Source organism: Balaenoptera ricei, chromosome 6 (genome assembly GCF_028023285.1).
Source record: "Balaenoptera ricei isolate mBalRic1 chromosome 6, mBalRic1.hap2, whole genome shotgun sequence".
Classification (NCBI taxonomy): domain Eukaryota; kingdom Metazoa; phylum Chordata; class Mammalia; order Artiodactyla; family Balaenopteridae; genus Balaenoptera; species Balaenoptera ricei.
In genome coordinates this window covers 96,976,254-97,002,963 of record NC_082644.1, presented here as the reverse complement: position 1 = coordinate 97,002,963, position 26,710 = coordinate 96,976,254, and the positions used below count along the sequence as shown (strand labels likewise).

The 26,710-nt window shown below is 43.8% G+C and overlaps 1 protein-coding gene across 11 annotated transcripts in view; it reads right to left on the bottom strand.

The window, feature by feature from the left end:
- Positions 1–26,710, bottom strand: part of ZNF462 (zinc finger protein 462) — a 170,167-nt gene that overhangs the window by 17,042 nt on the left and 126,415 nt on the right. For all 11 annotated transcript variants that reach the window (XR_009503741.1, XM_059925239.1, XM_059925237.1 and 8 more), the window contains 3 exons: positions 17,541–17,808; positions 15,113–15,249; positions 5,416–5,639 (listed from right to left, as the gene is read on the bottom strand). Coding sequence is in view for 10 of the 11 variants with exons in the window: in XM_059925239.1 (XP_059781222.1) it covers positions 5,416–5,639; positions 15,113–15,249; positions 17,541–17,808 (629 nt within the window). In the remaining variant the exon portion in view is untranslated. The remainder of the gene's footprint in view (positions 1–5,415; positions 5,640–15,112; positions 15,250–17,540; positions 17,809–26,710) is intronic.

The following is a 26,710-nucleotide window of genomic DNA, read 5'->3' as shown; positions in this document are numbered from 1 at the left end:
TGTGAAAGAGAGAGAGAGAGAAAGAGGGAGGAACATAAGGAGGGAGGGACTGAAAGAATAGAATAGTCCGCCTCTAGAAGACCTAGTGAGATAGAAAAAAGACAGGGAGTTGAAGGATGAAAAACTAAAAGTTCAGATAGCCTGTACTGTTTTCTTTAGATTCCAAGAGATTTACAAGTGATTCCTTGTTCACTGGTACAAAGATAAAGATCTAGGAAGACAAGATTCTGTGTCACCTAAAAAAATGAAGGTGCTAAAACAAAGAGGAAAAAAATGAATGTGCTGATTGTCACCCCTTTCTACTTCACCTTGGCTTCTGAGGATAAACACAGCCGTGTAAATCCAGGGCACTTGAGAATTTGGTTCTTCAGCGGAATGGTTTATTTGACTTCAAGGATGCTTCCTGCTGAACCAGTATTCTGTCTAGTCCATGAATGATACAGTCTGACATCTTCAGAGACATTCCTGAGGTTTACAAGCTTTGCAGGCAGAATTCAGGAGTCCAGTTTTGAATATCCAGTTCTGTTTAATGATGAAATCCTTTGACTGAAAATACATCCTACAGTGTCTTTTTAATTTCTTGTATAGATTCTCTCCACCACACAAAATCACCTAAAGCTATTCGTGGAAGAATGTAATGAGCAATGCACACAACACATTGTTCTGCTAGAAAACAGTAAACCTTAGTTTAGAACCAACTGCTAAGTCTACTGCACATTTTATTTTTGGCAGTTTACACGTTCCTCTGGATCTCTGCATCTTTATGGATCTATCTGTTCTCAGGATCAACTTTATAAGAAAAGACTGCAGAAAATTAACATTTACTGAGGACCTACCATGTGTCAGGTCCTGGGGAACTTGCATCTTTTAGGTATTAAGGTGTAATTTACTTACCATAAAATTAATCCATTTTAAATGAACATTTTTAAATGAACATTTCAATGAGTTTTAGTAAATGTGTACATTTGTACAACCTTCCACAATCTTCTTCTATTACTCTAAGAAATACCCTCATACCCTCTGCAAGCAATCCCTGCTCCAAACCTACAGCCTGAAGCAACTTCTGACCTGCTTTGTCTCCTCAGTTCTGCCTTTTCTAGAAACCATACAATATGTAGTCTTTTGTGTCTGGCTTCTGTCCATTTAACATGATGATTCTGATATTTAGCCATATTGTTACATGTATCAGTAGCTAATTTTTTTATTGATAAGTAGTATTCCATTGTATGGATATAGCACATTTTGTTTATGCAATGACTTTATGTGGGAGTAGACTTGCTGGATCAAATGGTAAAGTGTATGTTTAACTTTTAAACAAATTGCCAAAATGCTCAAAAGTAGATGTGCCATTATACACTGCATTCAGCCCTGTGTGAGATTTCCAGTTTCTCCACAACCTTGCTAACACTTTGATGCTATTGGTCTTCTTAATTTCAGCCACTCTAGTGGAGAGGCAGTGATGGCTTACTACCTAATTTGCATTTAATTTGCATTTCCTTAATGATGTCTTAATTTGCATTTCCTTAATGATGAGTCCTATTAAGCATCTTTTCACGTGATCATTTGCCTTTTGTATATCCTCATGGGTAAAGTGTCTATTCAGATCTTTTTCTCATTTTTAATTAAATTGTTAATCGTCTTATTACTGAGTTGTAAAAGTTCTTTATATATTTTGGTTCAACTCCTTTGTTAGATAGTTATTTTGCAAATATTTGCTTCCAATCGGTTGCTTGCCTTTTCATTTTCATAATGGTGTCTTCTGAAGAGCAACAATTTAATTTTGATGACATCTACTTTATTGAATTTTTTCTTTTAATGTTCACAGCTATTGTATCATACCTAAGAATTTTTTCCCAAGAGACATTTGAGTGATGTAAGAGTCAACAACCACTATTTTCCATATAGAAATCCAATGGTAACAGCACTATTTGTTGAAAAGCTATCTTTTCCTTATTCCCTTGGCACCTCTGATGAACATCAACCGGCCACATATATTAGGGTTTATTTCTGGACTTTTTCTTCTGCACCACTGATCCACACATCTGTCCTTATACCAATACCACACTTTCTGGATTACTGTAGCTTTATAGTAAAAGTTTTGAAATCAGGAAGGGTGAGTCATCCAATTTTGTTCTTTTTTCATACTGTTCAGGCTATTCTAGGTCCCTTGCATTTCCATATACATTTTAGCATCAGTCTGTCAATTTCTACCAAAGAAAAAAGCCTACTGAGATTTTGATACATTGATTACACTGAATCTGTAGATCAGTTTGGGAAGCATTACCAATATTGAGTCTGCTAATCCATGAGTATGGTATATATTGCATTAACTTAGTTCTTTTATTTCTCTCAACAACATTTTGTAGTTTTCAGCATATAGCTTTCACAGTTCTTGTTTATTCTTAAGCATTTTTATTCTTTTTGATATTATAAATGAAACTGATCTTCTTAAAATTTCATTTTTTCAGATTGTCCATTACTAGTATATAGAAATATAATTGGCGTTTGTATATTGATCTTATATCCTTCAATTCTGCTAAACTCACTAATATTCTAGTACCTTTTAAAATAGATTATTTAGGATTTTCTACCTACAGAGATCACACTGTCTGTGAACAAAAACAGTTTTATTCCTTCCTTCCTTTCCAATTCTTATGGCTTTAATTTCTTGTTCTTGCCTCATTGTTCTTGACTTCTGTATTTCAATCATTAGCAAACTTGTCTTTAGTACATTGTTTACCGATACTCCTATACCCTTTTCATGAATGCTGAAATCAGGCTTTTGTATATCCTTCACCCCAATGAATGACCACTTTTAATTAGTGCATAATGTCACTGCCTATCAGTCAAAAATTCACTTTCAGCAGCACTGCTGTCTATGTTTATAAAATAGTGTTTGGATAATTATTTCAAAAATTCAAATTGCATTTTGTATTCATCACTTAGAAAAGAAGGAACAGTTAATAAGCACGAGCCTCAAACTTCACAACGATTGAGACAAAGATGAAAATCATTAGGCATGCTGAGAGTGGCAATTCTTTAGCCTCAATTAGGTGCTTGTTGGACTTAATAAGCTGGTCAACCATGAGAGGGAGTAAGATTAAAGAATCGAACATGGCATAATGAAAATATAACATATCAAAGACCATGTCTAAAATGCAAAGTAGAGTTAGTGATTTTATAGTCCATTTTAGGTCTTTAGGGACATAACTGCCTTTCTGATAGGTTGTTGTTATATTTGAGCACAGTTCAATTCACAAATAGACTGAGACGTGCCTCTCAAAGTGTGGGCAATACCAGGACTTCATTTAATCTTACAAAACTTCTGAGAAGAGTATACTGATTCCCATTTAGAAATCAGGAAACAGACAGAGAAATTGAAGTAACCTGCTGTACAGTAAATGGTGGAGACAAAATTCAAACCTAGGTCTGTTTGGCTCCAAAAGTTCTAAACTGGGCTCCTAGTTTCCTGAGTAACCCATTTGCTTGACGCATATTCCAAAGCCCCATGTTTCCGCCTGCTTTCACATCTGGTATGGTTTCTAGCCTTCTCTGGAGTTCTCCAGTGACTCACAGCTACTGTGCAACCATTGGGGAAGAATCTACCTTCCTGGTTTGCTCTGTCCCAAAAAACCAGTCTGATGGCTTCAACACTATAATAAAAAGGTGGTTACATAAATAAGACACATGTGCATAAATGTAGAAAGCTTAGCTTGAGATAGATGAGTGATTTTCCTTTCAGTTTTGGGGCAGAAATGCCCAGGAAGTTTGGATAAGAAAGGGTATTGAAATTTTTAAGCGAGGTAATTCAGGCTTTTCTTCTCTGCTTTCATTTTTGGGGAGACACATTAGGAAATGAATGCATTCCAAAGCAGAAAAGTTAGCATCAAACCATTAAATTGTGGATGGGTGATAAAGCTCAGCCTTCTCTCTCAACACCTCACAGAAAAATTCTAACCCTTGGGTGCAGATGACTCAGACAGGAATCTTTATAACTTGGGTTTGTAAGTCCAGAAAAGAGAAGCTGTTATTTCCACTGACAGTATACAGAGCAAGGAAAAAAGGAAACAGTATCAAAAGTGCTTCTCATTGTGCCTTAGGTAAACACTCACTAGATGTTTTGGATTTGTTGGTTAATTAGAAAACATTTCAATAGGCTGTTTTCATGAAACAAATACTAATCATCCCTACCCCCCCCAACACACACTCCCCCACACTCTGGACAATATACAAAACCAGAAACAACTGTCTCAACTCCTGATGTGCCACACAAGTCCTCAGAGAAGTCAGGAAACCATCTGGGATGATTTTACCCTCTGATCAGCAGACTTCTGGAAGAGAATTCTTTTTCATAAACCCCTTATTTTATGTCCTGTACTAATCTGTTCCCTCCACAAATAAAACACATATTGTACAGTCCTTACAATGTTCAGACATGAATAGCAAAGCCTTGGAAAATTTTTGTAGTCAGCAATATATCAGAAACAACCTACATGACTGAGGGACACACCAGCAGAGCCATCAGATAGAATAGGGGCCGGCAACTAAGGGTCCACAGCCTGTCGCCTAATTTTGTAAATAAAGTTTTATTGGAACACAGCCATGCCCATTCATTTTTGTCTTGTCTAGGGCTGCTTTCTTGCTACAAGGGCAGAGTTGAGTAGCTGCCACTGAGACCATCTGGCCTGCAAAGCCTAAACTATTTACGATCTAGCCCTTTACGGAAAAAGTTCATCAACTCTTGTGATAATACATTTAAAATAAATACTCCAGTTAGGGTAAGTTAAGAACAAGAAAGGGAAGATATACTCTTTCATGTAAGGTAGAATCATAATTAAATAAAACAAAGGAAAGTGGGCATAGAAGAGACCAAAAATGTTAAGCAGTTGGATGCGGGGGTAGCATTACAGGTGGTTCTCTCTCCCGCATCTACGTGTTCCACTTTTCTAAAACGACCTTACAGTTCTTTTATAAAAGAATAGGGCTTCCCTGGTGGCGCAGTGGTTGAGAATCTGCCTGCCAATGCAGGGGACATGGGTTCGAGCCCTGGTCTGGGAAGATCCCACATGCCGTGGAGCAACTAGGCCCGTGCACCACAACTACTGAGCCTGCGCGTCTGGAGTCTGTGCTCCGCAACAAGAGAGGCCGCGATGGTGAGAGGCCCGCGCACCGCGATGAAGAGTGACCCCCGCTTGCCGCAACTAGAGAAAGCCCTCACACAGAAACGAAGACCCAACACAGCCAAAATAAATAAATAAATAAATTTTAAAAAAAAGAATAAACTGAACCTCATTTTAAACATTACTTTGGCGCGTTGTCTCTGTCTTGCACACAGTGGGTGTGGCTAAATTTGGCCCGGCCCCTCCCCCAGGTGTGCTGGGGGGGAGGGGGGGAGGAGGGAGGCCAGGCCCGTACCTTATGCTCGTCCCGAAGGTGGCTGTCCAGTTCCTCCGTGTGCTTGGTCTCATAGTAGCAGAGCTGGCATTTGTAAGGTTTCAGTTCATTGTGCTTTTCTATGTGTTGCTGGAGGCTCTCGTCACTGGAGCAGGTGAAGGTACACTTATCACAGCGGAAAACTACTCCCTGCAAGTATTTTGACAGTTTGGATCGGCATACTTCAATGGGGACAACACGCTCTTCTGTGGAAACAAATTGAATATAAAGATGGGAATTTTTACTGATGGAAGGCAGACGTCCTCTCTCGGGAGTACAAGGAGAGACTCACCCATCCACTGTTGCTACTTCTCACGGCTCCAGGTCCGTGAACTGCACACACATGCCCACCGTCCCTCCTCCAACCCCCAAATCAACACAGTCCGCTGGGACACGCAGTTGTTTCTAAGGCCGAAAGCTCTCTGTGTACTTAATACCCAGAATGACCTATAAATAGGGGTGGGCAGGCTGAAAGGTGTTGGCTGATTCCTGAACAGAGGTGATTAAAGGAAGAGAGAAGAACGGAATTTGTACCAACATGAACGATTATCAGCAGCAACCATCAACGCATCCTACTTCCTCAGCAAGTGGCATTTAGGCTGGACTTACAGATGTCTTTAAGGGGGAAGGAAAATGACATTCTCGGAGCACCTGTGTGCCACCACTGCGTACCTCCCTAGCTATTCTATTAGGCCAGAGTTATTCCCATTTTTACAAATTAGTAAAGCAAGGAACTGAGCTTTTAAGTAACTCTCCATGGGTCACAAACTCTGTAATTGCCTAAACCGAGATCCCCATGCCCATCTACCAAACCGCAAGTCTGTTGTTATTTCCCATCATTTCCAATTCCATTCCTGTTTCCCCTTCCAAAACGTTCTCAAGGAGACTGTTTTCCTTTTCTTGAAACCAAGGGAATCTCTAATCTAAGTTCAAATCTGAAAACAAAGCATCCTGGACACTTTCATTCACTGAAACTCCAACTCCACCTTGGAAGAACTTAGGCAGATGAAATGGTTGCAGGCAGCCTTCCGGGGGAGAAAGGGGTGGCGTGGGAGATGTGGAGATGTGGAGGATTTGTGCCTTTACAGACAATCTGTAATCTGACTGTCACAAGGGAGGAAATAGAAGAGAGAGAGGATTTGGGTGCTTTTCCCATTCACATACCAAATGCTGTAGGGCTGGAAGTGTGTGTGCTTGTTTATTTTGTGCTCTCTCACCCTTGTGTTTAGCTGCTCAAGTTAAATTTCACACCAGTCTGCCCAGAGTTTCGGCACACGCGCCAGATATCCATAACTGGGATAAAATTAAAATCTGTGCTATTTATGCAAGGATCAAATATAGCGTGTGCTTTCATGCTGTGTCTGAATTTCAGAAGACTCTGAAAGTTTACAGATGGACACACACAACATATATTATCTAGAAACAGCAATGTATTAGTAAGCCCGGAAAGCATGCTGTATCCTCAGAGTCGCCGAGTGGCAACATTTCCAGAGCATCAGGATGTGTGCGCTGAAGCCGCTCACCCTGGGAGCCCTCCCTTTGCTGCTGGCCTCTGTTCGGCCCCTGGGGAATTCTCCCACCTGAAGCCCTGTCTTCCTCTCAACCAGCACATTCTCAGTGCAGGGCAGTCCCTGCCTTGGGAGCCCTTGAATGCAGCGATTAATTGGCCAGCAAGAATCTGGGCAGAGGAAGCGTGGAAGGTGGTGTCTGCACCACACTCCCTGGAGCTCTAATGCATATGTTACTTTCCCTGTACAAAGAGTCAGTCGCTTATTTAGAAATATAAATATTTTTAAACCAAAGTAGAGCAGACAGCTAAGAAACATATGATTATAATGGAATCCACACATTTTCTTAGAATAGCAAATGCTGTAACAGTCTTCTAAACCATTCAGTTCCATGGTTTGGTGTAAATGGAGGGAAAAAATGCTCTGGCGTAAACTAATGAGCCTTAAGAAAGCCCAGGCTATGATGTTCTATTCCTCTAATCCAGAGTTTCTCAATAGTAGCACTACTGATGTTCTGATGCCAGATAAGTCTTTGCTGTGGGAGGCTCTCCTGTGCAGTGTAGCACGTGTCTCATCCTCATCCCAGGCCCCTGCCCACCAATGCCAGCGGCGCCTCCTCCTCCCCAGTCACGACGACAGAAAATGCCTCCAGACAGCTGCACCCTGAGGAAGCAAGATGGACCCTGACTGAGACGCCGCTCCAAGTCAAGTGCCAACTATTCAGTCCAGCTGCCCTGGGTTAGACAGGCGTGGCCATGAGCTACGAGCAAGCTGGCGCCCACGGCAAGAGATGGGGGGCAGGCTGAAGCGAGGGGACCGGGTTCCACACCCTACAGCTCAGGAGTTCATGGGAAGTGTTGACACCAACTTTTCTGGCACCTTCCTTGAGACTTGCGCCCTCCCCCCGCCCCATGCTCTCTGTGTTTGTTCCTGATTTATATTTTGTCATTTCTACTGCTTCCCCTTTCCTTCTTTGGCTCTGGCCTGTCCCGTCTGTCACGGTTCTGTCGACCTCCGTGGAGGTGGAGAACAGCTGGCTATAATTTTCCACATAACGACACCTCAACACCTTGAAGACAGTCATTCAGTCGCCCTCCAGTCTTCCCTTCTCCACCAAAAATAATCAGTTCTTTCAAGCTTGTTTTTTTTTTAAATAGGTCTCCTTTTCAACTCCTCTACCACTTTGGTTAGTCTTCTTTGCAGTTTCCTATTTCACTCTGTGTGTCTAAATGCATTTTGCACAAAGTCAGGAGCACCCAGAATAATACCTTGGAGGTGAAATAATAACAATGAATGGGAACGGCTGCTCCCATTTATTAAGGGCTCACTATGTTTCAAGCATGGTTAGGTGTTCGACCCTCTCAGTTACTTTGTATTCTCACAACGCCCTGCAAAGTCAGTTTGATTATCTTCAGTGAAAGCTAAGAACGGACCAGTTAAGCTACTTCCTCAAAGTCGCTCCTCTAGGTCAGCACAAAGTTGTGACCTGGGAGCCTGGGTCCGCTGACCTTCACCTGCACCCTCCTCTGTTCCTCCTGAAAAGAACTCTCAGGGCACATCCAGTCTGTACGCCATGCACTGCTAAGCCTTTTATTCCTAATAGTTCAAAATCACAAAAGCTATCGGTGTCTAAGGCAACCATCTCTATCTGAATTTCTTTCAAATATCTTCTGGATTTCAGAGAAGGTCATTTCCCTGCTGACTTATTCTGAAAGGTAAGACTTCCCATTTCCAAACTAAGACATTAACTACAGTATGTCCCAAGTCTCTTAGTTATATGGACGTTAATTTTAGAAAAAAGTTATCTTTTTTTTCCTTTCTACAAACATGGCTAACATGACCAAGATATAAAACAAGACAGACTCTAAAAGGCAGGTGAAGGACCGATAGCGTTTTCTCAATAAGGTTATTCATGGTGGAGGCCAGTGAAGGTCATAAAGTGGGAGACTGGAATGTGTCCAGGTAGGGCCTGAGCCCTATCTTGGCTACAGAAGCTCAGCGTTTGGGGCTTTTTCTACAGGGGCAGCGACAACTGTGGGTCTTTTTTTGACTTCACACCTCTCGAAATTACCTTGGGTAAGAAATCAAGGCCTGAATCACTCTCATTGTGACTGAGCTTCCAGCTCTGGTTGCAAAAATATTATGACTTCACTAGTTTGACTACACGATAGATCGTGTCTCTCATCTCCTCATACTCAAAAGATGGCTTAGCACTGCAGCTGGACAGAAAAGCCAAGAGGCTCCAGCCCGGAGCAACGCCACACTGCAGCACGTGGGTGCTAAGGTTCACCAAGAGCCCAGAAGTGTGTGCCGGGTGGAAAAATCTGCAAAATCTCAACTACCAAGGGGGGTGAGGGGGGTCACTTCTGCTCAAAACAGTGAAAAACCACATCACTGTGGAGCCCAGAATCACCAAGTAAAAATTCTTCCTGAAAGGCAGACCACAACACGCATGGGTTTCCTCCCCACAACGTGCCAGGCCTACATGAAGCTGGGGGAGATTTGGAAGTCATTCACTCCAACAAACTCTGAATGCAGATTACCATGGTAGAGGGCCGAGACCCTCTCTGGGCCAAACCAAAGACCCACCTGTTACTCTCTCTCAGCCAAACAACTGACAAAGGCTGAGTACTAGAAAGCCACCGTCCCCAAATACAAGCATAAATAGACACACATAAACATAAGCACAACAGCTCCTGTAAGAAGTTTTGACTTTAGCCAGGCTACCACCCTCAAGCCAGACAGAGCTGGGAACTGCACCCCTAATTCTAACAGGCCAAAGTAAGTGATGGGGATGAAGGGAACATGTAACCTCACTGAATAAAATGAAAGACTATCAATCTCACCGTAGATTTTTTTTTTTCTCAAGAAAAATGATACTGATCAGATAAATTAGGGGAGATTAGTTCAGTTCCAAAAAGATACCCACCTGCAGGGTTCAGTTGTACTCAGCATTTGTGTACGTATTGAGGTTACAGGCTGGGAAACAGAGAGGTTAATATGCCAACTGGAGACCAGTCTTGGTGATTACACAGCTCCATAATTATAATGTAAATATTTGGCAGAACTGTTTCATGCCTATAATTCAATCTGTGCCCAGCTTTTTATACCCAGGTTTGCTGTAGGTATACAAGGGACGTCTAGGCAAAGCGATGCATGAGGCACTGTGCTTCCAATGGTGACGAGAGCTCAGTGGAGGGACTTCCCTGGTGGTGCAGTGGTTAAGAATCCACCTGCCGGTGCAGGGGACACAGGTTCGAGCCCTGCTCTGGGAAGATCCCATATGCCGCGGAGCAGCTAAGCCCGTACGCCACAACTACTGAGCCTGCGCTCTAGAGCCCGAGAGCCACGACTACTGAAGCCCACGCATCTAGAGACCATGCTCCGCAACAAGAGAAGCCACCGCAATGAGAAGCCCATGCACCACAATGAAGAGTAGCCCCGGCTCACTGCAACTAGAGAAGCCCGTGCACAGCAACGAAGACCCAATGCAGCCAAAAATAAATAAATTTATTTTTAAAAAAAAGAGGTCAGTGGAAACATACTCCTGAAACTGTTTACTCCTTTGTTCACTGTCTCTCTTGCCACTAAAGCTCAAGCTCCTTCAGTGCCCAAACCTGGCCTGACTCTTCCTGGCTGTATTCCTAGAGCTTAAAGCAATACTAGCACACGATGGGTGTTCATAAGTGTTTGTGGCATGAATGAAAACCCACCGAACTTCCCATCCCCAACTTTCTCCTTGAAACAGAAGTCTCGGGGCTTAATTTTTCTCCAGTTAAATTGGTCCAATCATGGTCAACCTCGCCAAATGTTGATCTGACCTAAGTTCACAGTTCCTCCAAGAGATGGGTCTATAATCCTTGGCTTCAATCTTTGCTAAATTAGAATTCACAGGTATCTCATCAGTACCCCGGCTTCCCATCTACCTACGGAGTAACGTTCTACCCCTATGCTGGTACCCAAGCCCTCCTTAATTTGGCCGGAATATACTTTCCTAGGCTTGTCTCCTATTCTCTTCAGAACAGTCTAATACCACTCTGTAAACACGTCTTGCTTCCACTCACCTGACTGGTTTGTTAAAATTCTCCTTCCACTCTGTAGTGAGTCAAATGGTGCTCCCAGAAATTTATGTCCACCTGGCCCCTCAGAATGTGACCTTATTGGGACATGAGGTCTTTGCATGTTAGTCAAGACAAGGTCCAGATGAGATCATATTGGATTAGAGTGGGTCCTAAATCCAGTGCTCTTATAAGAAGAGGAAAGGGCACACCGACACACACACACACACACACACACACACACACACACACACACACACACACAGAAGAAGGCCATGTGCAGATGAGGCAGAGACTGGAGTGATGCAGCCACAAGGCAAGGGATGCCCAGGAAAGTCGGGAGCCAGCAGAAGCTGGGAAGAGCCAAGGAAGGATTCTCTCCTAGTGACTTCAGGAGGGGCCCAGCCCTATGAACACCTGGATTTCAGACTTCCAGGCTCCAAAACGGAAAGACAATACACTTTTGTTAAGTCCCCCAGATAAGAATACACCCACCTTAAGTCTTCTCTGCCTGTTGAAATGTTATCGTGGATCAGTTTGAAAGCTACCCCCTCTACCACCTTTTTCTACCCCAAACAGAAATATATCTGCCACTGAGAATCTCCTAGATAGTGATCACTCACCATCTTATATGTACTTATGCACATGCCTCATCTCCTTGAAGAGGGCAGACTGGGTCTCGGGTACCCCATCTTAATCCAAAGAACGCAACACGGCGTGGCATGGAACAAGCAAATAATGAATGTTTGCTGAATGCATGGACACACAGTATGCTCCCTTTTGCCACAGCCAACGCAATTCCATGGTTATTTCTCATTCAGATTTCCCAGGAGTGAAACGGATTCTCTTTCCCTTCCTCCCTATGTAAATATAGCAATTTGTCTGGACAAAAAGCTAAGGAGACTCTAGTCTTGCGAACAGCAGCTCAGTCTCAGGGCCAGTTCAAAAGTTGTTTTTCTTGCCTCTCATTCCACGTATTTTAATTAACTAAGGTCTCAGAAAGATCTCGTACTGCAGGCCCTAGAGACCAAAGATGTTTATTCACCCACAGAGTAGGGAAAGCACAGGTGGAGAAAGAGCCACATCTGGTCACTTTGAGATCAGCCCCAACTCGAAATTGCCAGGCAGGCACCCAACCCTGTCTCCTGACTTGTCAAGACCATCTTCCCACTGAGCTGCCATTTTGAGTTGAGATGGCCACCAAAGCCAGGCCAGGATGCAGACGGCAGATACGCTGTCCCGAAGCACCCTGCCCCCTGCTGCTCAGTGGTCCTCGTCTCTGACCTCCAGCCTCCAGACCACGCCATCCTCAGACCCAAATACCACAGCCACTAGAATGCTCAACAGAGTGACACCAGTCACCTCCCCGAGGATGAGACAGTGACTCCTGGTGGGTAAAGGCAGGGGCTGGGGGGTCAGACGAGCCTGGGCTCAGATCCCAGCTGGGTTGCTTATTAGTCATTTGACCTTAGGTAAGATGCTCAGTCTTTCTGAACCTGTTTTTTCTGTTGTTGTCAGGGATAACAGTAATACCTACCACTTAGGGTTTTGTGAAAATTCCATAAAATGACTCATTGGAAAGCACTTGGCACAGCACCTGGTACCTAATAAGCTCTCAGTAATAGTAACCATTGCTGTTGCCATGGATGTTGTCATTATTACCACCAATCCTCAGATGCTCATGTTCATTCCAGATGGTGTGCTTTCTGACCCCAATGAGGACAATATCTATATACTCTGATGCCTCTTTTAAAATAAATCATCTCTATAAATAAAGACAAGAGCCTGTAAGTAACCAGTGACAGGCAATATGATGGATGGGTCATGGGGTCAGAGGACTGCGTTGACACGCAGCTTCCCTGCTCACCGGTTGGGTGACTCTGGTTAAACTGCTTCAGCCCTCGTGGGCCCAGGGGACTCACCACTGGATTCAGGGTGGGGACAGCATGCACTATACATCCTCCACGGTCCCCTCAGGAGAACCCGGTGGAGAAACTCCTTTCAGGTGCCAGCATCTCAGATTCCTGAACAAAATTTCAAAAGTCTAACAAACACTCTAAATCCAGTTGATTCCGTTTTTGTCTCTCCTACCGTGGGCCGCAGTCCCAGGGCCAAGACTGCAGCCCACTGCTAACAAATGCACAGCACCTCGTGGCAGACACCGAGTACCCAAACTCTAGGTGAGCTTTTTCATACTTCACGTGAACTTTCAACTGCTTTCTCCTTATTCTGCATTTGCCCCAGTCTTCTCATTTGTTTTTCATCCTACAGTTCTGCACGACTATTTTTAAGATACTTTAAATCCTTTGTGAAACGATTGTGAATAACTACACTAAATCAAAGAAAAAGTTTTTTCCAGCTTCAAGCTTCACATACATAAAACAGGACTACGGGTCATAGTACTGTCCCTCCCAGTGTGGCTGGACGATGAAGTAAGCGTGTGTGAGAAGCACCAGGTCAGGTGTGGCATGCTCCAGGCATTAAGCATTTCTCTCTCTCTGCCTCCGTTTCTTGAATTCTCAGCTCAGGGAAGGAAAGTCATCAAGCGCATTAGGCATCAAGGCTCTGATCCCACCAGGCAGCAACATGGAAAAGAGAGAGAATCCACCGCCAAAGTGGGGTCTCACCGATGCTGTCTGCTCTACAGCAGCATGACTCCTGGCCTCGCCCCAAGCAGTGCGGGCACAGAGCCAGCGACACACACATGGGCCGGGGGACCGGAAGCCAGGTGACTGAGGTGGCACACCAGGAGGGACCACCAGGAGGGAACACTCAGGCCAGGAATTCCTGCCTAAACGTTCCTGCGTGGCTTTCCCCAGCTTGCAGGTGGACGTCCTCGCCAGCCGGCATGTCACGTCTCATGAGCCTGCCCGGGGAGGAGGGGGACCTGAGGGTGCTAAAGGCTGAGTCTTCCACGGAGTTTGCAGCAGACGTGGGTGACACGTCACAAAACGTGCCGGCCAAAGGCAGCGGCTCTGGGGAAATGCTGGAAACTTTGAAAATGCCCCCTCCCCCCGCGATGCCCAGCATTTCAGAGTAACATCTCAGCAGGGCAGCAGAAGACACTTGTTGCTTTTGAGTCTTTTTCCGGTATTTTCGGCAAATAACTAAAAGCTTTCCCAGGTTAGAGGTAAAGGAAGGAAGAGAGGCAGGAAGAGGAAGAAAAGAAGGGAGGGAGGGAGGGAGGCAGGGAGGAAGGAAGGAGAGATGGAAAGGTCAGTAGGTGGAAATAGCAAGAGAGACTGGCAACGGGTACTTGAGCCATCTTTTTCCATCCGCCTCTGGCTTGAATCTCTTCCGGATAAAGTAGGTTTTACATAAACATATTTTTCCTTCCAGCGCAGACGGGGCCTGTTGTTTAACTGTTTTGATTGGCCAGCAGTAAACTCCACTCAAAGAAAAAACAAAGAGGACCTAAAAGACGTACCCCACCTTATCAGAGGGACCGACGTTTATGGACACCCAGGATGCACCCACATGGAACACACTGGACACTCAATATGCCACCTCAGAGGCATACTCGTCACCTCTTTTTACGGAGGAGAGGGAGGTTAAACACAGGAGGCTTTAAAGCTAGAATTGAAACCCAAAGCCTATGGGTTTTCTAACATATATCAGGCCACTTTCAGTTTTAAGAATTTTCTCTCTCCATCCAGTTCAAGGGAGATTGCGTGTTCTGCTTTGGAAATCATCATTTTGGTCTTCGTCCAAAGAACTGCTTACAGCCACAGAGCTCCTTGCCCTCACCCACCCACTCTGCTTCTCATTCACTCCTTCCTTAGCAAGGCTGTGAGAGCGGAGGATTCAGGATATGGAAAAAAAAAAAAAAAAAAAAAAAAAAAAATCCCTCTCAGGGGGAAGCCCCGCAGAACTGTTCACTGCGGAATCCATCGCCTTCGCCTCCCTCCAGGTGAAGGAAATCCTCCCAGCTGGAAGATGTTTTTACCCTGTTGGCTGTCACTAGGGTGATCGCTGTGATTTCTTGAGGGGAGGTATGGTGAGGAGCAGGGGACCAGGCAAAGGTGCCGCTTCCACCTTGAGACGGCTTCCCTCTAACGCCACCCGAGCCACCTTCCCCCGCCCCGCACAAGAAAACTGAGCTTGGAAGGTTACCTCGGTGCAGCACGATGTGGTCAATCATGTTGCGTTTGTATTTGGTGTGATAGAGGCAGAGAGGGCAGCGAAGATCTTTGGGGCCCTCCTCGGGGACCGCCGAATGCCCGGCTTCCACGTGCATAGTAAAAGCAGATCTGGGAGGGAGGGGGGGAGAGAGGCGATGAGTGTAACCGAGGAGCATCTCACTCACACCCCCTGCCAGCAACCCTACTACAGAGACACTCCACCCGGGGGCCAAAACTACAGTGGTTCATCATGTCTGCTGACCACAAGTTCCCTGGTCACTCGTGCAATAACTAAGCACTCTCATGCAGTGGTGACTTCTTTTTGGAAATTTTGCTACCTGGCTGGGCTCAGGCAGGGCTGAGTTTGAAAAGAAAGAAATAGACTCCTAATTTTATTCTTGAAAATTAGAAGTTGCCTGTTAAAACTATAAAACAAAATCCCTACGAGAATATATTTCTCATCGAGCTCAGAAGGAGAGGGACTGTTTTGAAGCCGGGAAGATTTATCAGCTGCCTCGGTGACTCTTCCCGGGGAACAGGGGAGGGCAGGTTTGTTAGGAAGTCAGGACGGTTGATGACCACGTAAAGGAAACTCAGAGCTGTTGTACCAGCTCGAAGGCGGAGGGTACCACTGCCTCCCCACTCCATCCTTTTCAAAACTTCAAAATTTACAAAGCCTTAAATGTCTCATAAAAATGGATGAAACCAAGAGTTTAATGGGCAAGGTCCCCTTCTTATTAACCCGAGTGCCTCTCTCCGGGGAAACATGTACACCTGTCAGTGGGCCCTTGTTATCTGGGTCCTTTTCGCCTTCTCTCACTTCTAAGGTCACATACATATTTATCTAAAAAACAACTGAACCACATTAATAGTCAGAGATGTAACACATTTTCCATTAAATCCCAGCAACTAAAATGTTGGTGGAAAAGAGACTTGTTTTTCTATCAGTTCATGTTTTTTGGGGGGCATGAAGCCTACTCACCAGCCTCTCTGTGTGGAGTGTGTACTGAAATACTGGAGTGACCTAAAGCCCAGGCCCTGACGCAGCAGGAGCAGATAATAGCTTTATATCTGAACTATAGCATTTAATATTATTATAAAAGCTTTCTATCTATGATACAATAACACTTATTAGTGTTTCCTTTGTGCCAACCACTATGCTAAGTACTTTACGGCTTCATTTACGGTTCTTTTACTCCTCACAAGTGCCCTACGAGGTAGGTACTATTATTGTCTTTTTTTTTTTTTTTTTTTTTTTACAGATAAGGAACCAGAGACACAGAGAGGCTTAGTAACTTGTCCAAAGTCACACAGCCAGTTAAGTGGCAAAGCTGGAGTTCAAACCCAGGTAGTCAGGCTCCATATTCTACACTCGTAACCATGAACCTAAACAGTATCTCCCAGGATGAGATGCAATCACAGGAGTTTAGATTAAATGATAGGAAGCATTCCAATCTTTGTCATACACAGGAGCAAAGGTGACTCTGGATTATCTTTTTTTCTAGATGGGAACAATCTCTCTGTGATTGTTCAAGTTTAGTCTTCCCAGTGTGGAGTCTTGGTTCTCTGGGTGTCTTTCAAGAATATGATCTTAAGAAATAAGAATTCTCGGGCTTCCCTGGTGGCGCAGTGGTTGAGGATCTGCCTGCCAGTTCAGGGGACACGGGTTCGAGCCCTGGTCTGGGAAGATCCCACATGCTGCAGAGCAAATGGGCCCGTGAGCCACAATTACTGAGCCTGCATGTCTGGAGCCTGTGCTCCGCAACAAGAGAGGCCACGATAGTGGGAGGCCCGCACACCGCAATGAAGAGTGGCCCCCGCTTGCCACAACTAGAGAGGGCCCTCGCGCAGAGACGAAGATCCAACACAGCCATAAAATAAATAAATAAGATGTAAAAAAAGAAAAAAAAAAAAGAAACGTGTGGTCTATCCAGCCAATGGAATATTAAAAAAAAAAAAAAAGAAATAAGAATTCTCTACAAGGGTAGCAGGGGCGTCACTACTGCTGATGTTCTCTCGACTTTGACTTTGCTTCCGAGAAGATATTTTTTTTTCCCCCAAAGACAAATAAAATAAAAGGTGAGAGTGAGGGGGTGGTTTTCCAAAGGGCAAACACTCATTGTTTCACATACTGGCTCAGGGAAATCCTCTGCCATGATCTCACACTCCTTGGGCGCCCATTTGCTCTGATTTTTAAACTCATTTGTTCTGATATAGCTCTTCATCTCTTCCCCAAACCCCCAAAACAGTCTTCCGGAACTAGCCTCCTCTTGTGAAGACTGGACCCAACAACCCCTTCTTCATCCCACAGGCAGGGCCTCCCATGAGCTCCAGATAGGAGAGTGAAGGGGAAGAGTACGGTGAGCGGTGAGGCGGGTGCAGCCACCTTGTTTTTCAGGGCTGTTCTTCATGCCACTTACTTAAAGCCTGTGTAAAAGGAGCAGTCTTTGCACTTGAAGAGCTTCTTCCCACCGTGCTTGTCCCTGTAGTGGCGCCTGATGCTCTGGATGTAGCCAGAGGAGAATTCACAGAATTCGCAGTGAAGAACGGCTTCCGTCTTCTGCTCAGTGACCCCCGCAGCTCCAGAAAGAGGCACGGGGCTCACACGGCTGTTGTTTCTCGCCAGAGCAGCGGATTGATAGTGGTTCAACTGCTGCTGAACATCTGGAGGCTCGGAGTAGGATGAGTCTGTGGACAGACGGGGTAAGATGACACCAGACACAAAGAACACAGTGGAGGTTTGACACTTGAAAACCCCCAACATTAGTTTTGACTATTTTTTTTAAAGGGGTTGACTATGATCCCAGCTTTCGTCTTCATTTACATTCTACAACGCATCTCTGGGGAAAGGCAGGTAGGGAGGAAGCGTCACTTCTTTTAATCTGACTTTGAGGGTTCACAGCATTTAAAAATAAAATTCTGAGGTTAAAGGTTTCAAAGTGAAGGAAGAAAGTAAACTGTTTTTTTAAAGGAAATTGCAGCGTGGCAACAGGCTGCCACAGAATACCCATCCTTGTAGGTGAGATAAATAAACCCGCACAATGTACACGGGCACCCACATGAGAAAGGAAAGTAGAAGATGCGATATCTCCTCCTTTGCAGCCCAGAATTATTCAAGCCAACCGGGGGTTGGGGGGGGGGGGAATTCTTTAACAGAAATGCTCAAGCACATGGCACTCACAAATATAAAAATGTTTTATGCCTTCACTGTCAAGTGATTTAAATTTTAAAATATAAAAATCCAATAGTGTTCTCCAGGAATGGATGTTTAAAGCTTAGTCAGCATTAAGATGGAGATTTATTCATAAATCCCATTAAAATGAAATTCCAAACAAGTTTCCCTGAAAGGTATTTGAAAGTTTGCAATTCGGAGGAAAATGCTGGAAGTGACAGGCACAAATCTTAAGCCTGTGACGCTCCAATGTCATGTGGTGGGGAAATCTAATGTAGACGGGAGGTGGGAAAATCTCAGTTTCTTCCTTAAAGAATAATTTTTTTTTAAGTTTTTTAAAAAGGAGAGAGAAAGTGAAAAGAAAAAAAGGTCTTGAACCTTTTCCCAACACGCCGCTCTGAATGTTGAGGTCAGGAATTCACCAACGTTATCACCACCATTGTCCTATATAACCTACGGCTGCCCATGAATGACACAAATGGCGTCTGTGAATCCCACACAGATGAATTTCAGTGTAACTTTCCTTGAAAAGAAAACAAAGGACTGTTTTCTTAAGCCTTTCAAAAAGCAGGGGGGGAAACGGGACAGAAACTGTACCAGCCTCCTCCTGATTTGATGGACACCTAATTTTCCAAAGTGTGTTTTCCCCAGGCGGGACACGCGGGGGCTCTGTAAAACCCATATTTGATGAGACTGGTACCATCCATCCCATCGGCCTCAGAGCAGGTCCCTTATTGTGGGGTCACCTCTTGTCTTCAAAATACTAAAATTCCTCCCCTTCTTGTTTCCTCCTCCCCTCCTCAATTCATATTCCTCAGGATTGAGGAAAAAAGCCCTTTGGAAATTATAAACAAACCTGCCACACACACACACACACAAATAAAACAAAAGGAAACTCGAACAATATCTCCGAGCCTCCATGGGTTCATTACCAGGTGTAAACCGAAGACAAAGGAAGAAAGACATAACACAACTGAATTCATTTCACCCGATTCTTTTTATCTCCTTTTTCCTTATTCCTCGACCCTAGCCGACGAACCCACTCAGGATCACAATAATGCAATTGTCAACTTCTCATTCTTTCTTTCAACAGCAGGTTTGTTTACCATTTCATGGACTGTTTGAGATGTTTTCTGTTTAAGCTCTCAAGACTCGTTTCTGCTTCAGACACACGCACAATGAAGCACAAAGCACGCTCTGCCCGCCTCTCCTGTTAACTGGGACTTGAGCTGCCGGGAAAGCACTGCCACGCCAGTACCCCAGCCAGCCCTGCCCTCTCGCCGGTGCTGGTCCCGGTTTGCTCTTAGCTCTACAGGAAAGAAATCCTGGGACCAGCAAGGCCGAAGTCAGGTCCGACTGCCCTGACCTGTCGACCATCCACAAATCTCCCCAGAGACCAAAACAAAGGAACAGCCCATTTCTCAGTAAGCAGACACCACGGCCTCCAAGATTCAGACACAAGGCACCGGACAGCTCCAGTCCCTTTAAAACAAAATTACAACCCGGCTCCTAATCAGAAGACAAACCAGGTCAATGTGTCTCCCCTACCTTCTGCCACCCCCAACCTAGAGCACACGTAAGACTCTCTTGGATAAACTCCCCAAAGGGAGAGGGGTCCGACTCAACACATTTTTCTTGTTTCTAGGGTCTATGGCATATCATTCCACCCATCTCAAAAAACGCAGTCTCAATTTTAGCACCGGTATTTCTATGTGATATGAAACTCGAAATAAAAATGCAAGAAGTCGTGGAGAAAGCATTCCAAGAAAGGACAGCTTATCACCCTTCACAAATGCAGTGTGAAAAGAACACCTGTAGGTATCCGTGTCATAAAATCCTTCTTTCCTGGTTAAAATCAGATGGACAGGTTTATTTACAGAAGGAAGCAAATCCCACCACTTAGGATACATTTGAAGTAACGCCCAGGTGATGACTTGTTGGGTCTTCTGAGAGCTGTACTGTCCTCTCTGGTGCCAAGACACACTCTTCCTCGCTCTCACTTGGAGTTTGTGAATAATGTACAATTTCAGCACTTCAGGCACTAAAGCGACAAAGACGTGAGTATGTCTGATTCCACTGATCCTAAAAAAGCCCACTTGCTGAGCTACATAAAATCCCAGTTTGTTCACGAGGCACAGCCAGAAAGAAGAGCAGAAGATGATGCTTGCCCAGGTTAGAAAGACACATAGATTCTTAGCAGTGAAGGGCATGTCACATACGTTAAAAATCATCATTAAGACTCTTTTCTTTCATTCCAAGCTTAAAAAAAGGAAAGGAAAACACTCTGTGCTTGCAGAGCCCGACCTGTGGTCATGGGAACATACAGCAGCTAAAGCACAGGAGTACAGGTTACACCTTCACCACCTGAATGGTCTGGAATATCTACGATGGAGCCAACAGCAAAGAGGGCATTGGTCCATCCATCCATTCTTAACCCATCCCTGAGATGTGCAGTCTCAGAAAAGAGTGTCGGTCTCTGACTTGTGACTTTATTTACGTGCAAAGTTTTGGAAATTAAATTATGATTTATAATTGCAGTTATAAAATAAATTTAGCTAAGTTATACGGAGCTATCCGTTTTGTAAACTGTCTGTAATAGGAAGATGATTTTATAAAAGCAAGATCATAACAGAACTGTAGAATGGATGGTCACAGCGTATCTAGGTAGGGGTTTGGAAGTTACTGAACAGCCAACAACGAATTCTCACCACTACGGTGTACGGCGTAGGTTCTCATGCCAATTTTACCGATGAGATGGCTGGGGCTGAGAATGGTTGACCACACAGCTACCGAGAGGCAGAGGTAGGATTGGAACAAAGATCTCTCTGACTCTAAAATCTGAAACTTGTCTATCGGGCATCTGACTCCATGGGTTGACCTCCGGGGTCCCGTGATGCAAGTCGGAAGAACATGTGAGAATATCTGAGTGTTTCATCAGCAAGAAACACACAGCAGAGAAGAGAGAGAGAAGATGGCAGTAAGCCTGCAATAGCTGAGAAAGTAACATCAGACTAGGTAGAAATGATCACAAAGAGAAAAAAACATTAAACTGAATACCAAAGAAAACACTAAAACCAGCATTTCAGAGCACATGGGAAAAAAGAATCAACAAAGTAAGATTCCCAGGAAAGAAAAAGAATATCCAAAATTTCAAAATGCTTTATAAAAACAAAAAAAAGGGATCACCCAGGGGACATTTCTATAAGCACGCTACACAGGTAAGCACTGCAAATACCCAGCACCGGAGATGTGCCTGCCCAAATGGCATGCTTAAGTTAGATGCCAGATAAACTGCCCTCGAAAGGTAACACTCTAACACTACTCAGGGGGGATTTGGCTGGGAAAAGAAAGGTACACGAATACAAATGGGAGATGGGTGTCTTCCGGTGGCTCTTGGACAGCTCAGGATTTCAAACCGGGGAAGGGCTGAGTTCCAGATGAGACCTCCTAGCCCTCTCATGCAGTCAGGTTCCTGGAGAAATGGGAAGTTTCTGGCTCTCATTCCAGCTGCCCAGAATTCCAGCCAAACCCAGGTAAGTATCCGTTCAAAGGGTTTTGTTTTCTTTTCTTTTCTTTTTTCTCCAGAGATTAGCCAGCACAGAAATAATCACTGGAAATCTATTTTCTAGCAAATGACAAATAAGTGAACTCTGGAAGAACAATAAACATGACAGAATGAAGCCCTCCTGAATATTCTGATCCAACAAAATATTCGACACTCTCTTCGTGTCCGGCCACAGGCAGGCTCTAGGGACTCAAAGTCAAAGAAGGTGAGAGGAAGGAATCCCCTGGCGGTCCAGTGGTTAGGACTCAGCGCTTTCACTGCTGGGGGCCCGGGTTCAATCCCTGGTCAGGGAACTAAGATCCCACAAGCCACATGGCACAGCCAAAAAAAAAAAGAAGAAGAAGATGCGAGGGATGCTTTCTAGGAGCCCAGATCTACTAGGAGAAACACAGAGTAGCTGGCTATTATGAAGATATACGCCTGCTTCATGTCTAACACACTTACTCCACTGACTGAAGGAATAAAAGGGGCAAAGAGAACAAATGAACAGTAACAGAAGAGTTTAACTATTGCAAGATTAAGGAAGACACAGGGAAGAGTAAGAATCAATTGGGCAGTAAATTGTGGGAGCAGCAGAGAGGACAGCTGCCTTACGCGCTGAGTGATCCGAAAAGGAAGCTGTACGAGAGGATCAATTCGCAATTTTCCGCAGCTCCGCAGAGAGGGTGCGAGTGAAGGTGAAAAAGTGGCAGCAGTACCTTGGTGCCAGTAACCACAGTTAATTATATCTGAGCTAGATTTTCATGCAGACTTGGGAGAGAGGCTCTTTGGTCAGGGCAAATCCAGTACCAGGAGAAAATAAGACAAAAGGATTTTAGGCAAGCAAATTTTAGAGGCGGCCAGGGGGGGCAAATGGTTAAATGACACCCATTCATTCCACGAACATTTACTGAACATCTAAGTCAATGGGTGACCCTGTTCCGGAACAGTAGGACATGGTCCCTGCCCTCAAGCAACTCACTGTCTCAGACAGACGTGTAAATAACTGATTGTGATTCACTGCAAAGAAAAAAAAAAAAGTCTCAATGGAGGCACCTTATCTCCAAAGACCTAGTGGAGAAGAAGACAAAATCAGCAGTACCAGCAGTACTTGGTGACTGATGGAAGTAGGAGTGAGGGAGATGGAGGGAGGATGTCAAGAGAACCTTGGGTTTCATTAATAAACGTAATTAGTATTAGCTAGTGTGTTAATTAATGAAATCACTACCAGACGTGAAGCTACCTAAATGTTCAATTCACCACACCTCCACCTTAAGTCATAAATAGAAATTAAACAACTACATTCTTATCACAACAAAAGTGACTTAATTCCTACAGAGAAAAGAAATAAAGATCAGAGGATGAATCTGAGCAGAAAAATATGTACATCGGAGGGTGAGGGAGATCGCATAAGGAAGGATTTAAAATCTTCAAGTCCTAAAATAGCAGAGTTCAAAATGATGCACAGATTGTAATTTTCTTCAGAAAAGCAGGTGATTTGGCAACTGAAGGTTGGTAGTATAAGAAACCAGAAACAGAATATTACCTGTAGATAATTTAACAACAAATATGGTAAATGCCCAAAGTATAGGGGTTGCGTTGGGACCCAAATATGCTGGAAATACTGCCCACTGCTCCTAGAAAAATTGAGAAAGGCACACCAACAATGACAAGAGAGCAGCTAAAGACATACTTTAGTTAACAGGCAGGAAGCTTTGGGAATGGCATCAACTCCTATCATACAATGGCTAAGAAACTCAGGCAAAGGACAAAAAGGGTCCAAGTATTTCCATGTATGTGATAGCAACTCAGGTGTCTGTTGGTGACGAGATAGAGAATCCTCCTGCTTATCAGTGAGCTTAGACATGATCTGAGTCTTCACCTACAGCTGAAATACTCTATGTCTGGCGGACGCCTTAAACTCAACATGCCGCACACGGCCACCATCTTTGCTCACGCATCTCCGTTGGCGTTCTGAATGTGAGTCAATGGCTCACCACTTCGTTCAAGCTCAAGCTGTGGGATTCCTCCTTCAGACTGTCAGATGTTTCCTGTGGCAGCACATTTCACCAGGTACCACATCCCAGAGACACATGTCATTTCTTACCTCCCATCATATTCCTCTCCAGGGCCCTGCCTACCTTTCCCACTGTTCATTCACGTCCTCGGATCCCATACGGGCAACTCTAACAACCTCCTAGCTGGTCTTCCTTCGTCCAAGATCTGTTCTCGTTTGGCCAGCATACATGTCATAGACATATAATGTATATCACTTACATGAGTATGATATGATTATGCCCCAGGGCTCAAGGATAAAGTCTACTCCTGGGTACATACAGCTCTACAGTCTGGTCTCAGCCTGTGTTTCCAGCCTCACTTTTGGCTAATTCCCAACTCCGTGCACTTTCTACATATCTCATCATTGGGAATCCTTGATCAAGGGCTCCCTGATGCTCTTCCTCTTCTTTATGCCTGGCAAATCCCTACCCATCCTTCAAAACCCAGCTGAAATGTCACCTACTCTGTGAGGCTTTCCCCCAACAATCCAGACAGAACTCTGTTCTCCTCTGTGTTTTGTCAACACACACACATAGTGATTTTCAACTGGATCTTATTATACTTCAGCTTATTTATATATGTTCTCTTAAGCAACCTCCACCAACAAATTCGGCCTTATCGCTCTATGCCTTTGACCTTAAAACATCCCATGGCAACAGGGTCCGGGCCGGTTGTTGGAGCACTCTGCAGCAGCCCCATCCACTTCTGCTTCCAGCAGTTGAGTTAATGCTAACAAAGATCAGTTTTATTTTCTCCCAAACTTCTTTGTAACTGTTATATTTATATTTGTCACTGAGCTTATTCAATTTAATTAATATTACCTAAAATGATGAAAGATGGGTATAAAAGTTACCATTTCTATGAAAGCTACATTAAGTGCTTGGAAAAGATTTGAGAAAGTCAAGTTGCTAAAAAGAATTACTGTCAAATTACGTTTTGGCAAGATAAAAGATTGAGGAGAACATAAAAGTCTAGAAGGACTCTGCTCTAAGAATGTTCCACAAATGTCTAAATTATCATCCCACTTAAAAGAAACTGAAACTGGAAGTAGTATAGGTGATCACAGTTTATGCAAGAGAGAAAATGGGGAACTCCAATCACAAGACCCACACTCCAATACATAAGCTTGAAACCTACAGCACAATCTTGGTGAATGAATGCATTTTTTGAGTGAAAATAAAAAGCTTAAAGCATTTTCAAAAGGATTCCCTGCATTAAGAAATTTTCAAATATCACTGAGAAACTAGGTCTTGATTGTATCAAATAAGTTTCAACTGTATCTATCTATATGTTTGACCCTATTTTATATTAATTCAGAAAATACTTATTGAGAGGCTTCAATGTGCCAGGCACTTCTAGGCATTTGGGATACATCAGTGAAAAAAAAACAGCAAGGATCCTTGCCCTCGTGGGGCTTACATTTTAGATTGACAGCAATAGTATCTTATGTGCTTTTACAGCCAGAGACTCATGGTCCTTTCATTCAAAAAAGTACTTAAGAAAATGTTTCCTGGATTGAATTTGTGAACAACTTTCTTAAATTCAATCCTGTACCTCTGTCTGTCTATCTCTCTGTTTTAAGTTACAAGAACTGTTTGTAGCACAGAGCTGTCAAGATGATTCACAGATTCAAGAGGTTTACTTATTTTAGAAGATTTCTTAGGTTCTATCTGAATTCCTTTGAAACTCAATTTCTTTCTCAAGATACCTGCTGTTCATTTCTTGCTATTAACAGGGAGCAGAATGTAGCATCCAGAACATGACCAACTTCAAATCACCAATTCAACTTTCCACATATTTCCTTTGAAGACTCCCAGAAAGGTTCTCCAGATAGAACACTGGGCCATTCCAAAGGAAAACTGTATTAGAAACTAAGCTTTGGAACACAAGCCATTTCAACTCCTCCTGGATAGCATCTAAAGGGGAACATAAATCTCTAAAGGCAGCCACGTTACTTTATTTCCTTCTTTTGATTATGCCTTGAAAACCTCCAGGCCAAGGACTCTGGCACCTCCTTGTCTTCTATCATCAGTAGAGTTCTCTGGCCTGGATGTACAAGATTATGACACAATGGCCAGGGGGGACAATGGGCACTGGATGACTATATATAGGAATTCTGGGCTTGGCTGTCATGGAGACAAACGGAAAAACAAACGCCTAATCCTGAAAATAAGGTTGAGGCCAAACTTGAAGGAAACACACACGGAAAACTTCCTGTCATTCTGATGAGTAAAAACAAAACCTTGAAATATGATCAGGGAAAACAAAACAAAACAAAAAGTTAGTCTTCAAAATGACAAAAACAGCAAAAAAAAAAAAAAAAAGAAAAGGGGCTGAGATTTAGCATTCCATCATCCTTAAATTCACTGAAAGGGTCTCTCAAAGGCCTTATTTGGCATGAAGCTTCATGTTCTCGTTTTCTCTATATTTTCGGGGGGAATCCAGGCAAGTATGACCTAAAGCAAAGAGAATTCCTGGACTTGCAATTCACTAGGTCCTATAATCGGGGACAAACCCATTTGTTTCTCTGTATCATTTTCCCCCAGTGGCATCATCATCTACCCAGTCAATAAAATCAGAACAAACCCTTGATTCATTTCTCTTTTGTCCTATGCATTCAGTGAGTGAAAAAGCCCTATCGGTTCAACCTCCCAAGAAGCCCGTATCTGTGACCCACTCACGGTTCCACAGCCACTGCTTCTGTTCAGGCCCCTGCGGTTGCTTGTGTGAACTTGCATTGCAGGACGTTCCTAACTGGCTTTCTATCTTCAAGTTTCTTCTCCCCCTAAGATCCCTTTCTTTTCTAAAAGCAAATA